This window comes from Solea solea, chromosome 13 (assembly GCF_958295425.1).
Source record: "Solea solea chromosome 13, fSolSol10.1, whole genome shotgun sequence".
NCBI lineage: Eukaryota > Metazoa > Chordata > Actinopteri > Pleuronectiformes > Soleidae > Solea > Solea solea.
In genome coordinates this window covers 20,588,690-20,603,922 of record NC_081146.1, presented here as the reverse complement: position 1 = coordinate 20,603,922, position 15,233 = coordinate 20,588,690, and the positions used below count along the sequence as shown (strand labels likewise).

Here is a 15,233-nt window from a genome sequence, read left to right as displayed (position 1 = left end):
ACTGTCAAACCTGTAAATTATAATGTTCTCAAATGTCTTATTTTGTCCACAAACCAAAATGATTTAGCTTAAATGATTTCTTTGTTATACTGTATGGAGCAAAGAATCCAGAAAATATGCACACTTAAGAAGCTGGAAAATCTTCTTAACTATGGTCTACAGCAGTGGTTCTCAAATTTACCAGCCTTGGGACTGAGTAATTAAGATGTAACTCAAATAATTGACCTTCATGTTCAAATATACTTCTATAAAATACTTTAAACCACATGAAATAAAGTTTAACACTCATGGCACACATCACACTTTATGCCCTCTCTATTGTCTCTATTCTCAGTGTAGGAAAACCATATGTTTATAAGTAGTTAGTGTCATATTTTGCCCTGTTTACAAATTTTATACTGCACACTTCCTGAGATGTCTCACACTGTTGTGATGACTTGAGCGGCTACATTACATGCAATGTCTCACGGGAAAAAAAACAAAAGGATAAAAAAAAAAAAAAAAACACTTCACAACTTTTTTTTCCCATGCACACATCTGTCTCCCACTGAATCTGGATCTCACAATCGAGAAAGACAAGTCTACAGTCTGGCAAATGAAGCCACACTGTGAATATTGTCAATTTGGTGTAAATGTATTTGTGTAGCCTTTAAGAATTAAAAAATAATACTAGACCAAACAATATACTGCACGACTGCACACACATACAGAAGCCAGCTGTGTGTATACTCCAAACACAGCGGATCCAAGGAGACCACTGCAGCAAACGTTATTTATTGAAGGTGTTTTATCAGCACTACTGAGCTGTGTGGAATCATTGTTGGCAGTAACCGCCGGCTTCTCAGCTTATTAAACTTCTTTCTGGCAGCATGCTACCCGCCAAGAGGGCAGTGGGAAAGGAAATTTCATCCATCAGATATTCCCAGATGAAATTAATATATGTCACCGCCACTTCTTGACAATTTAATATTTTGAGCAAAGAAGAAGACTTCCCAGCTGAGCTGTGGCCTCACTGGCCTTATCCTATGAGCCAGACGACGACCACTGTGTCATTTCACAAGATAAAAAAAAGAAGAAAATAAATTAATTGTCAGCGGTGCAGAAGAATCAAGTTGGTTTACAAGTTCTCAAGGGCTGAAGAAAGACTATACACTAAGTGTATGTCTTGGGGAGAGCATGGACGAGAGAGGAGAGAAGAGTGGGAGCAGGGAAAAAGGTGCATGTAGGTATGTGTGTTAGTGTGTGTGTACACTTGCAATAAAATGATTCAGACAGGATAACAGCCGTGATCAATAGGGAGCTCAACCCCTGCAGCAGATGGGAGCTAAATGATGAAGTCTGCATTCACAACTCTTGCATTCCCAGTAGGCCCTCTTCTCAGGCAGGGGAGTGGGGGTAGGCTGAGGGGAGGCTGGTGGTGGGTGGATGGGGTAAGGAAGTGGATGGTAACAGCGTGGGAGCCAAGGCCTTCAGAGACTTTAGATAGCAGGTGTTCATTCCAAAAGGTTCGCAAAAAAAATATTTGCTGCAGGAGTTCTTATTCATGAAAAAGTTCAGAAAGAAATATGTTCAAGGGAAATGGGACTGGTATTAAAGCTCGACTCTCACCACCAACATCACCCCATGACTGTTTAAGTTGTCCGCAAACAAACATTTTCCTGCAACTTCCAGTAAAAGTAGTAGTGATGCACTGTCTTAGAACATAAGGGACATTTGTTGTGCCTACAATAACTGGGAAATCATGAATGTTCTTTTCTATTCTAATAAATATTTAACACTGACAGACCTCAATGTGATCATTTACTAAAGTATTTAGGACATTGATTTTGAATAAGTATTTTTGGTATTATAATCTAATATCTATATTGATTGTAACATTGTTCTTTCACGCAATCCAACCTTTTATAGTGTGTCTTTAGTGTTGCTGGTTAGTGCATATCTTTATATACAGGCCCTAAACAAAATAGCCTTTAATATTCATGAAGTTGTATTGAATTTAATGAATCCTACATTTTATTTACCGACATGCACAGTATAATACGAGTGCTTACCTGATGACCAGCTTTAACCTGCTCCAGGACTTTGTTATAACAAACCTCCTCCGTGTCATGAAGCTGCTGAATCTGTACAGGATACAAAATGACAATGAGCAATACATTCGATTTCACCGATAACAACAGCAACTTACATATTGTACGGTTCGAACTTGTGTAAAGTTCATATGCTGGTTTGACTTTCAGTTGTACAACCACCTCACTACACCTCATTTATAGTATCAATAATAAATAATCCAAATACCGACCATTCTTATTGGAATCTTCTTCCAACTAAGCCATAGTTATGACCTATGACTAATGCTAGACACCAGCAAAGATTGTCAGAGCTGGTAGTAAAATTAAATCAATCTCAAAATAATCCATGTTCTGTCTGGAATTCTATAAGAGGAAAACCTGCTCCAGCAAGAGAGAACTTAAAGGAAAACTTCACCAATTTGCATTTAGCTTTGTATTACTAGAATAGGGGAAGTATTTTTAGAAAAAGTCTGCTTCCCAACCTCAGTTTCCCCTGAGTCGAGAAATATCCACCAGAGACACTTGGTCCGAGCCTTGAAACTTACTAACACACTAACTCCGCACTTTTTAGACCCACTCTAAAAAGTAGGGGGACGGGACCTCATTCCCCGAAATGTAAACAGTGTCCACCATCTTTGCTAACAGTTACACTAACGGGACCAAGTGTCACTGGTGGGCCCGTAACAAAGAAAAGAATGAAGATATTTCTCAACTCAGGGGAAACTGAGGTTAGAAAGCACAATTTTTCAAAAATCACCCCTATTCTAGTAATACAAAGCTAAATGCAAATCGGTGAAGTATTCCTATAAATCCCTGAACATAATGACAAACAAATATCCCTATAGATGTCAATAATGTCATCTATATGGATGAGAAAACTTACTATACTTGGGGAGATTAATAATCTATTCATCAGTTTATCATAGATTCAGAAAAAGTGGCCATTCCACAAGTGCTTCTAGCTTTGTTGTACGACTATCAATACTTAAGGCTGTAGAAAGTGATGTCACCTTTTGCCTAACTTTTGTCAAACCTCCTGTCTGCTGCTAAATAATTACCTACACCAGTATGGTTTGTTTACCTTGTTGTTTGATTTAATGCCAACAAAAGTCTGTCCAAGCGGCACAGGTCTGAAGCGACTGTCAAAGAAGAAGAGGCCAATGTAGGGGTTCACATGAAGGAAGGAGGCCACATCCAGGTAGTTGGGCAGCGTGGCTGACAGTCCCAGGATCCGGATCATACTCTGCGTGGACTCCACCTAACCATGAGGGCAACAGCACAGTGTCACACTTACACCAAACTCTATCCTTTGCATCCATCCGAGCACTTAGCACAGCCTGAGGCTAACATGGTTTAAACACCAGCGAGCTTGTTTTAATTATTAAAAAAATAATACTGATTCATTATTATTATTATCAAAACAGCTTAACAATTTACTAATCTATGAACAATCAATGAATCGTTGCAGGCCTAAGAGACAGTAACGACAATCAAACAACTGTAATGTACAATCTCTGTGGGGGAAATTCAACACATATACAGTATATCTGAGAATATATAGAACTAAACCCCCTTCCCTTCACCTCATGCGCCTCATCATATGTAGTATCAGTGATCTCACACAATGGCAACTAGATGATGAAAACGTGTTCACAGATAGTGGAGTGTTGTAGCAGCAAAGGTGCAGATAGTACAGTGGAAAATGACTTCTCTGGATTTCCGTGTACAGAGGAGATACAAATTTAGAAAACATATGAACACTGTAAATGGGAAGCAGGAGATTTTTGGGTCTTTTGACTTTGGAGATAAACTAAATAATCCTTCTCACGCACTTCTGTGCCTTTAGCCTGTCTTTGAAACTTGAAGATTATGAAGGTGTGGGGGGTGGGAGGGTCTGTGACAGGGAAGATTGGTAAGGCCTTTAATGTGATGCAGTACCTGTCAAACCATACCATCTAGATAAGACCGAACCAATCCCGGACCGGGCCTGCGCTACACATTCACAGTAGCACTGTTGAAGCACCTTGCAGCAGCAGCAGATGTGCACTATGCTCACCTACAGAGACTCAAACAATCTGCGGGCTATTTTTGAACTCATTACCATGGCATGTTACAGTTTCAACAGACTGTCATTGCTCTTAAATTGAGTAAAAATAAAATAAAATAAAACCGTTATAAAATAATATCACAATTAGGCAGTGTTGTTATTTGTTCAGACCTCAGCGGATTTTCACTAAGCGCCATACAACTGATTGACTAATTAATCATACATTTATATATTTTGAGAAGCTTTCTTTAGGTAATTATTATCAATACTATAATCTATAATCACACAAATCCTTTACCATTTACCATATGACCCTTAAAGGAGTTTCAACCCCAATGTTGCCAACCAAGGCACTGATGCCTTTAATTCAACTGCGCTCAGCTACAATAATTTGTTTATCTTAATTGCCTTATTCATTCCTCCTTCTTTGTTTCCTACTCCTTTCCCTTTATATTGCATCAACTTCTACAATCCAACCCAATTATTTTTATCCTCTTTTATTCATTCCATCTTACACTTGTTTTCCTCAACCCTTCCTTTTATTCTCATTTCTTTTCTGCTTCTTCTTTCGTCATCTCCACCTTTCCCCATTTGTTTCTGTCACTCTCTCCTATATCCATTCTACTTTTGCCAGAGTTCATTCTCCTTCAGCTGCTCTCTACAACTTTTCAAACGGCAACTTTTTTTTGATTCCAGCAGCTGCACACATTTCTACAGTATATCAGGTTCTCGGATGACAGACAATAAAACATAGTCTGATTGTGTCAAAAAGAAGTAGTATAAAAGAAACATTACTTTTAATATACTGTATTATTATCAAGCATCGTCCATAAATCCTGAAGGTTGTTATTATCCAGTGAGCTAAATCCTTCAAAATACTGTACATTCTCCCCCCTCATTCCTCTGCAGTGTGTTTTCTGTGATCACCCACTGTCTATGAGAGGAAAGTGGAAATTTACCTGCAGCCATTGCCGTGCTAAGGTGATGAATGTTCACTTCCTTTTCTCTGGAGCTACCACAGCACACACCCGCAACTTGGACAAACACTTTAATGGCATGAAGTGAAAACAACTGCAGTAGACCTGCAGAGCTTATGGTTTGTGGTGCGCGTGTCTGATGTAAGTGGACAATACGGGTTCACAGGTGGTAAATCAAATGTGCAGGATGTGGAAAAGACACTAACTGATTGTTCTACGCTTCCCTCGTATCCCACACATGTGGAGATTAAACTTTCTTTCTGTTTCCACTCTTAAAAGAAGTGACCCATTCCTGACACGCCGTGACTTTCGGCAGTCATATTTGATTGCTGGCACTGGACACAACGGGGGGGTTGGTCACAGTTAACAAACCATCCAGTGTAATTTCAAGCACTTTGATGCAAAATCTGAGCCACAAAACTTACCTGGATTTGTTAACAATTGGAGACGTATGAAAGTCTGTATAACTGTCAAGTAAATGTGGTTATTGTTTATGTGTCACAGGTGCAATTGCTCCTCTTTTTTGTTAATTTGCCACACAGCTCACAGTGTTTCCCCCAGGTCAGTTGGTTTGAAGGAGTGGAATTAAAAATAATAATAATAAGTGTTTGTTTTGATATGGATCAATACACCTTTAAAATGGGAGTTTTTCAACAAAATAACTCAAAATAGTTTAAGTAAGACCATCAGTGTGTTCAGGTTGGGCAGCAGCTGAGTGAGTGCTGGTGTATTAAAAAAAAACAAAACTCTATATTTTAGCCCAGTATACAGGTTGGGGTGAAAATGTATCCATCTTTAGTCCTTTTGTCTTCGCTGGTAGCCATGTTCACTGTGACCGTGTCTGCATGTCTCCCAGTGCAGGCCGCTGTGCAGTATGTAAGATGCTGACTTTGTGTCAGTAATGCTGACAACTACACTCCAAACAACCTGAACCTGAAAAGACTTGACAGCTTGGACAGAGGAACAGTGGGTTGTCTTTTAGCGCAGTTCTTGCAGGTTTCCCTGAATGGTGATAGGTGACTACATGTGTATTATTAGTTAAAATCAAAGCAGAAATGCCATTGAGATCTATTGTCTAAGAGTGTTGTGGTCTCCTGGTGAATTACAGCAACACTGGAGAAAGACAAAATGAAATCTGTGCGATGACTTGCCAAATCTGTCCCTGGAAAAGATGCTACACTATTTTCAAATACAAGCCACATATCAATCAGTACATTGTTGCCGCTCCATAAAGAAGCTGCACAAGCTGCAGTTATTCAGAAATGATCCACTCTCCCACCATAGATTTGTGTACTGTTACAATCCCCGACTTCACTCGCTGCTGTGCCAAGGCCTCAGTGTTTACCGAAGTTGAGTTCTACAGCTGTGCTCCGTGCATGTGCGCATTCAGCTGGCAAACACGCGACAGACAGTCAAATTGCTTTGAATTTGTGCACTGCAGGACTAACTCTATTGGTGTTGAGGTGCACAAAACACCCAGTCAGCCTTTCTTGAGTAATATCAGCTAAAAACCTGTAGATAAATGAGCTGTGAACCGAGTAAACAGCGGTCACATATAGACCAGTTTTCAATTACCTTGCGGTTAACCCTGTCAAGAGGTCGCCAGTGCTGCACAGGTGCCAGCTCATCCCTGTATCTCTGCCGCTCTCTTTGACTCTGCATACCCTCTCTGGTCCCAGTCGTTTAGCATACAACTGGTTCTAACATTTGTATTAATGGGGGCACTTGAGTTGCTGTAGGTTTGCGTTACATCATTTTCAATCAATTAACCATAGTACCTCCAGCACAGGATTGGTGTACAAAACCTGTAGATGCTTACCCACTAACCTGGAAATGCTTTTGAATAGGCTTCTACAAAGTACTCAATTAGCAGTCATTTTATGAATGAAAGTTTTTGTTCTTGTTATTGTGGGTTACTGGTGGGCAAAAAGAGTCATTCTAATCCATAGAACAACACATTTAAATGAGCAAAATGGTCAGAATATTCCCTGAAACCCCACTGCACATTGCCAAGATGAGTTTAACTTTTTTTGTAATCAGTTAATCACACCATTCTCCATTTAAGGTTTCATAGTAGGTCTGATCCTGATGAACTCTTTCACTTGTACTATATAAATACAAGGTGCAGGGTAATTTTACCTTACTTGCAGGTCTCCTTTTGGTCCTGTATTAAAATTGATTCTGTAGTTTGTGTAAACATGTGAAATATGTATCAGAAATGTCAATGTTTTGCCCACTCTGTCCATGTTACAAATAATTGTTGTCACTGGGGCACTCACTGATATCCTTTAAAAGCAGTGGCATGGGCAGTGTAAACACCCTAACTGAGCAATGGGACATTCATTTTAAAATCCTAAGAAATAGAAATGGGGATTGAGGGATTCCTTTATCCGGTAGATTAATGATGCATCAGTGCCTGAACAGGATTCAGTTTAATCTTGTATTAACTACCACATAGTGCCAATCCAGCATGAGGTTAAGTTAAATTGTAAAAGGCAATCTGTTTTAATATCTGAGCTATGACTGAATGAAGGTGTGGGACTAACCTGCCTGATGGTCCTGGCCACCAGGCTCTCCAGTACTGGCCCTCGATCTTCATGGAGGAGGTGGACCTCATCCAAGATCAGGAGACGCACAAGCTGAGAGAGGGCAACATCTCCGACACTCTTCCTGGTCACAACATCCCACTTCTCAGGAGTAGTCACCAACATCTAGGGAAAATCAGGAAGACCGTTAGCACAGCATCCTGATACCGTTTTGTTGATTAATTCAATTAACTGTGTACGGGCACTGAGTAAATAAAGGAAGATAAAATATACTGCACCATTAACATAACAAATGCAAACAGTTTAACAGAGACTACATAGACTTATAGATAAAAAGACACCAGGAAAACAGAGAAATGAGTGATCAAACCATGGCAATTAAGCTCCATGCAACAAAACAACAGGGAGAGTGTAGTCACATTTATTTACTTTTTAATTTCATCGCGGCTCCACATGTGAGCACTTCATTTGTCACTATATCCCAGCTGTACTTCTGTTATTGCAAAATCCACCTGTTTCAACTATTGAGTTGTGATGTGTCGAGTCTCTTTCTTAGACTAAATACGTGTAATTACTTTCATAGAAATGCTGATTTAAATTCCAAATCTGCCTCAATTATTTGCTACGGTGTAAAAAAACAGATTAATGGCATATTCCACCAAACAGAATTTCATATTATAGTTAGATTATCTGGTCTTGAGGGTTACGTTTTCTGTTGCCACACGTTAGAAAGACGTCACCATCATCCTTATCACAGCTTGGTCTCTCTTCACAATACGAAGGCAGTGATAAAAAAGGAGCTGGTCTTCAGAAACAGAATAAAAAAAAAAAACACCACTTTTTAATCTAATCGCAGAGGTTTCTGTGGTAAGACTTTGAATACTCTGATTGCCAAGAATTATCTAGAGCTTCAGTAGATAGGCTCGCTAGAAAAATTATATGAGTATGCGGAGTACCATTTGCATGCTGTTACGTTCCCTTCCTCAGATCACTTCTAACTACCGTGGAATAATTGGTCAGTAATACCAAAAGAAAATCCGTCATACTGTACCTTTAAGAGAAAATTAAAAAAAAAAATAAGAAGAAGAAAGATTTCCTCCACAATTTCCTGCTCACTTAACTGAATGACACACCGTAGAACCCGATCCCTTTGGAATACTGTGTCAGATTCATAGTTCATCAATACTCAATTACCCGTAGCTATGCTCATTACAATGCAAACAGAGGCATGAATCATAATGTCACGATAACAGACATCCAGGGTGGAAAATTACTCACAACTCATGTGCTTGGTAACATTCATTTTGCAGTCTATAATGTTCATCAGGAGTCATTGTCAGTATATGACCCATTACATCTACAGAAACTGTCATGTAAATCAACACTAATTTGTGTGACTTCATTAAGTGTCTGCTTCTGTTGTATGTGCTTTTATCTTGGCAGCCCCACCTGACTAATTACACTTAACGGGATCAACACATGTACACACACACAAATACAGGTATTCTCTCTTTTTCAAGACAAGACCTTTCCATGAATATACAATGGTGCGTGAATTGTTTGGAAACCCGTTTTGGGCTTTGCAAATTCCTATTAAACGCTTTCTCTAAAAGCAGCTCGTTACATCCTCTCTACTTTGCATTTAAATCAATCTATCCAGCCATTAGGGACTGGAGTGCTCACAGAAAAGGAAGCTCCTGTTCCTAATTGGAGCTACTGGTTAATCTAAATGGAGGCTCTGGCAAACGAAGCCCCGGCCAAAGTGCTTTCTTAATTGTCTCACAAATACACAGAAGGAGGTGCAGAGAAAACATGCCATTGTTTGGCTCAATTGTGTTGCTTAGCCACTTCATCAATCAATCTCAGGAGGACTGCAATCAATCCTCTAAATGCACTGTTTTTTTTTTCATGGGATATGCTAAAGTGTACGTTTTTAAAAGGTGAAACATTCCTTTGGATCATAAAGTTACTGTAGTCTGTGTGTGCACAGGAGAGCCGAGAAAAAAAACAAAAAACTTTTTGCACTACCTGCTGCAGTGCAAAAAATGTATCTGCCACCTCATCAGCGGGTTGGTGCTCGCGTCAGTGTCATAGCCTTCATGTGAGATGCCTCGGTGAGTAAATGTGTTTTTTTTTAATACTGCACCAGCAGACAGCTAAACCCTATCAGGCCAAGCAGGAATCCTACAAAACCTCACTGACATAGCAAGGGGAAGCTACATTGAAAAGCAAGCAAGTTTGTCTGTTTGGTTCCTTTGTTTTAAGCCAATAACCTTGCCTCGGTATGGCAAGGTCACCAGCTTAAGAAAAAGAGTCGAATGTGGGGAAACTTAAATATCTGTTTGATAAGTTTCATGTGTGGTTCTCATTAAATAACCAACTCCACTAGTCCAGATCAATCTCTGTTTCCGATATATCACCAGCAGTGCAGTATTTTCACCAAGAAAAGAAGGGGTTGGTGGAGTGTAAAAAAGAGAGACATTCGCCAATAATTCAAGATCAAATGTCAGAAGACTTTGTGGATTTTTACACCGTCATCCAGACATTCAATTTCTGTGCATTTGTTTGGATAGTGCAATCTATCTTTGCCCTTACCCTGCCTATACTAAACCATTGGTAACCACATTTAAAACCTGGAAAAGGTTATCATCACGTTCATTACCTCATTAACGGCAAAAAGCACCATGCAGTTAAAATATGACCACGTTGATATGCAAGTCTGCAAACATGTAAATAAAAAATTTGATTCAAAAAATATGTAAAGATTATTTGTGAGGGAATGTAACATCTAAGGGACAGGGTTGCAGCAGCTCCCAGAAAGTCAGACTCGGTTCACTTCCCACCACTCTTCTAACTTTATATCAGATAATGCACCCATTATACGTGACTATTTAACTCCTGATAGTAACAGGTCTGTGTACAAACAGGAGGGTGAACAGCTGCTCTTCTCGTGTGGCCACACCACCATGCCCGGGAGCTGATCACACTCCTCAGGAGACATCAAGACGAGCCCCCAACACTGCCCTGACACGTTAATGTGAATATTTTGAAAGCGGATTAAGGGATATAAATTAGCCATTTAAAGCTGCTGTCAGTTAAATACTTCTGTTAAGATCTAGTGTGTTTTAGTCTCAGGCGGGTCTGAAAAAAACATTTTCAAGTATCCACCAACATTTTATCCACATTGAGGTGATTCTCTCTGAGGTGAGGTTTGGCTGTTTATTGGTAAATGAATAACCCATCCAAGCCTTTATGATATGATACGATACGATACGAAATAGCAAAAGGATGACATTGTTGACAGCAGCTTCTACTGCACCTCTATTCTTTCTGCATCACAAATGTTTTCAAAAATTGAAAACATTTCTAACATATAAGTAACACTGAACCTTTTTGTAGATGCAAATCTTCCCTTCATGTTGAAACCTTTTTATGTTAATTTAATGTGCAGCGGAGTCATTAGCTTTTTCTTCAGTGGTACGCGTACTGTAAGCAGCCATGCACAGAAAAGGCCATGGCAGATCTCACTAGGTTTCAGCTTTTACCTACTAATTAGCCATTCTGCAGAATGTCTGTCTGACAAGTGAATAAAATAATAGAAAATACAGTCCGGACCATTACAGTAAGTGCATAATAATAAAGCCTCACATTTCAATAATAACTTGTAATAATAGTTGAGTTGCCTCTGATGAGCTTTTCTTGTTTCAAATGTCTTCAACAAATACTGTGAGGGGGAAAACTTGGCAATTATTTCTTTCTCTGCATGTGACTGGACTTCATCACAAAATGTGGATGAAATGTGCCCTGAAACTGTTTGACTGTGAGCCCGCTCATTCATGGATGTCGCAAACTGATATTTCCTCTCTGGACAGAGAAGGAAGAGGGTCTGGAAGTCCCAGGATGCCTCACACCCACACACTGGCATCTACATGGCAGCATCCATCCAAACCTTTTCTGTTTCTATGGTAACTATCGCAGTCACGGAGAGACAAGGTTTGCGTAAAGATGGGGTGGGTGGGAAAAAGACATAGTGGGGATGTAAGAGAAAGGCATTTGTGGGATTGTGATATGTGAACATCCAATGGCTTGTTAAGGCAAACAGTAATGAAAGCGTTGACAATGCTGGATTCTTGTGTGGGTGTGGGTGTGTGTTCCGAAGGTGCTTCATCTGAAAAAAAACAATCATCAGTAGCATCAAAACACACTATAAATTAAGGTCTTGGTGGATGGGTGAAAGGTACAGCAGGGCCCCAGTAGCCTGTTCAAAATGATCACCCATTACCTTTGATTGTGACAATATTTGTTCTGAATTACGTTACCGTACTATATTTCAAACCAAACACTGTATTTAACACGTGATATTCATTCCAGGGATTAATCTCCTTGTGAGTCCAAAGACAAACATGATTTGATAAATTTTGCAAAAGTGGGAGAAGAAAATATGGTGACATTTTAGATGTGAAGTGGATACATTTGAATTGGTAACTGACAACACTGTAAGAGTCACACGGGGTCATTCACTGGTCGCAAAAACTCGCAACAGCATTTTGCTACATTTCATTTGCCCTGGAACATGGCCACAACCATTGCTCTACTCCAACCTTGGAATACTTTTTTGCACTTATTGGTGATTGATTAACCAGGTTAGAAGTGTATTACCACAACCAAGTGCCCTGGAGTCAATACAATAAGACAGACAGCAGACAACCAAGGTTACAGTGGGTGGCATTACTTTGGTCTGTTAGCCACAAACTGCCTTTCCACTCAACCACTCACATTAAAATGGAGGGATGTTGGAGGAAAGGTGAACAAGGTTAAGTCAAAGAGAGTTTGAGTGTTGCTGCAGAGCTGCAGTCTGACTAAATCTGACTAATCGTTCTCTTTTTGAAATAATCTTTAATGAGCTGAGAGAAGAGTAACTTTAATATAACTTCACATTAGCTGGACTTGGCCTCATTTCACATGACCAGTTCCCCCACATCACACACACACACACACACACACATACAAACCCAGCCTTCCTTTTTCTGTATTCATAAGCCGCATAAGTCGTATTAACTTTAAGATGTGCCATCTCTGAATTCCAACTCTTTTAGTTTGAACAGATATGCATGTTTCGCAGTTTCATTGTTCAGTTTTTTCCTGCTAGCTCAACCAACCTCTACTTCCCTCTTAACCAGTGGAGCACTATGCTCCTGTAATAGCTTAACCTGCAGCATGTCGTTGCCCACACTGTAACAAATCCACTGCTTTCCAACGTCGGACAAAAAGACTGCCTAGAGGTGGTCTCTTAAAGACAGCTAAGGCGGAATTCATGTTTCATTGGTTGAACCCCACAAAACATAAACCCTGATTACACAGCACAGATGGATTGCTTAATTGAAATCAACAACATAATATAATTAGATAAATTTGTCAATGCCAATGGCAAGATTGCACTCTCAGAAAAGGCTATTTAAAAAAAAAAAAAAAAAAAAAGCCACGTAAAATCTGAATTGGCTATTAAATTGTAAGGGCAACGTAGTACTTTATTTATGTTGTTTTTAAGGCTGATATCTCATTCATAACATAGCAATGTTATTGGTAGTTTCCTCAGTCTTCTGGTTATTTGGCTGCATCACTATGATTTAGGGATTCTCGAACATGGCAAGGATGCTTTGACTCCATATTGTTGTCACTGTCAAGAAATGGCATAACAATCATTTTTGCAGGGTGCCGGATATCTCCCCTGGTACACATTACACCCCTAAGGCTACAGGCTTCTGCAGCGATGCCAGGTTTGGATCCGGTTTGCAGCCGTTTGCTGCAAGTCTACACCTCTCTCTCTCCCTCTTTTTTGCCCTGTCAAACATTATCTGTTAATCGTTTTAAGGCAAAAATGCCTGATAAAAAAAACAAAACATGAAATTCCTGCCCTGGACATACCACTGATTTCAGGGCCCACAAAACACAGCTCAAAAATATATTTAGTGAACAATTTATTAAAAGCATGTCTGCTCACTCAGACAATTATCTAATCAGCCAATTATGTGGCATTAGTGTAGTTCTTAAAACCAGGACTGCATTCAGATCAGGGCCTTAAGTTCATGTTCGCATGAAAACACGTCGACTGAAATGATGTGATCCCAGTGACTCTGATGTGAATCTGGTTTTCCTCTTGTGTAAATGGCTATGTGAAAGTTTAGAATTGGAATCAAGGGCATGAATCAATGAACCCCTACCTTTGTTCACCAATGTTTAAAGTGTTATAACTACACATACTTTACATACTATATGAATACCTGGCTTTACTACCGGTAATACAGAAATGAAAAATGCATTTGAAACTGAACCTTGCCAAAATGATAACTGTGTATCATATGTTTTGATATTTGATTCTGTGATAGGTAGAGAGGGGCAACATGACAAGGACAGTCCATGCCTCAACAACTGAGAATGGAAAATAAGAAAGTACAGACAAGGAAATTGAAAGCATCATTGAGTGAGAGGAGTGAGTGTTGCAAAGTAGGAGATAATTAAAAGTCTTAATCCTGCTTCTGGACCTCTGCCCTGCCTCACCTCTAAAGAGAAAAGTAGTGAAGTAATGTACATAGAGGTGGCAGGAATGGCAGTCCTGTACCCCTCTAATCAACCAAGTGCTGATGAAGTGTGCAGTTTGGATGAAGGTTGGTCTGTCCTCTATCTGTTCTGCTGTTAATGCTGCTGATGGACGTGTTTCTTGCCCGAGTACAACTCTCCTGGCTTCACTTAGGAGGACTTACTCTGCTCACTATTGGGACAGTCGTCCTTTGAAAACTATTTGGATGATCATTTGGTTTATGTAGCTTCTACTGCCGGTACCAGCTGAAATAGGATGAAAGGTATGGCAACCTGTCCATAGGTACACTATGGACAGGTTGCCAGTCCATCACAGAGCTAATCTGAGTCAAACAACCATTAACATTCACACTAAAATGTATTCACTGATTGTAGTGCTGTATCCGATATTGACTATATTGAAAATCACACGATCAATCCTTTAAAATACATTCATTTTCCAGTGGGTGGCTACAGAAGTCTGAACCTGTAACATGGCAGGACACCAGAAGCTCTCCCATGTAAGGCAACGCCAAGCCTGAAGGCAGATGTGTGATTTCATTTCAGATTTAAAACTACAAAGGCAGAGAAAAGCAGGACAAAAGCTTTTAGTTCTCCGAGAATCTCTTTCACTTTCAAGCTAAATTGGATTTGTAACTGAACTTAATATATTGTTGAGTACTAATGGTGCAGAGAGTGAAGTAACACTTGTCCTCTGTGTTGCTGCCGGGGTCTCTGTTTTGTTGACAGTGCAGCAGTTGCATTTGAGGACCTTTTGGAAATGAATGACCCTGTGTATCGCTGTGCTCACAGCCATTATATTCATGAAACATAAGGTCTAAGTTTGCTGAATGCTCAGAGTTTAAGATCCTTTATACAATGTGTATACCGTCTGTATAGATTCTCATTCATCCACGTCATTGCATTGGCATTTTCATCTCTCACCCAAGAGGCTAAAGTTGCATACTGGATCTTTATCGAAGCTTGGGAGCCACGAAAAGGCTCCGGAATGACA

At 39.7% G+C, this 15,233-nt stretch overlaps 1 protein-coding gene across 1 annotated transcript in view; it reads right to left on the bottom strand.

Moving 5' to 3' along the window:
* The window catches only part of ascc3 (activating signal cointegrator 1 complex subunit 3), a 96,742-nt gene that overhangs the window by 39,685 nt on the left and 41,824 nt on the right, over positions 1-15,233 (bottom strand). Inside the window, exons 11-13 of the mRNA XM_058648080.1 lie at positions 7,643-7,807; positions 3,154-3,330; positions 2,052-2,123 (exon numbers count right to left, since the gene is read on the bottom strand). Of these exons, the coding sequence (XP_058504063.1) occupies positions 2,052-2,123; positions 3,154-3,330; positions 7,643-7,807 (414 nt within the window). The remainder of the gene's footprint in view (positions 1-2,051; positions 2,124-3,153; positions 3,331-7,642; positions 7,808-15,233) is intronic.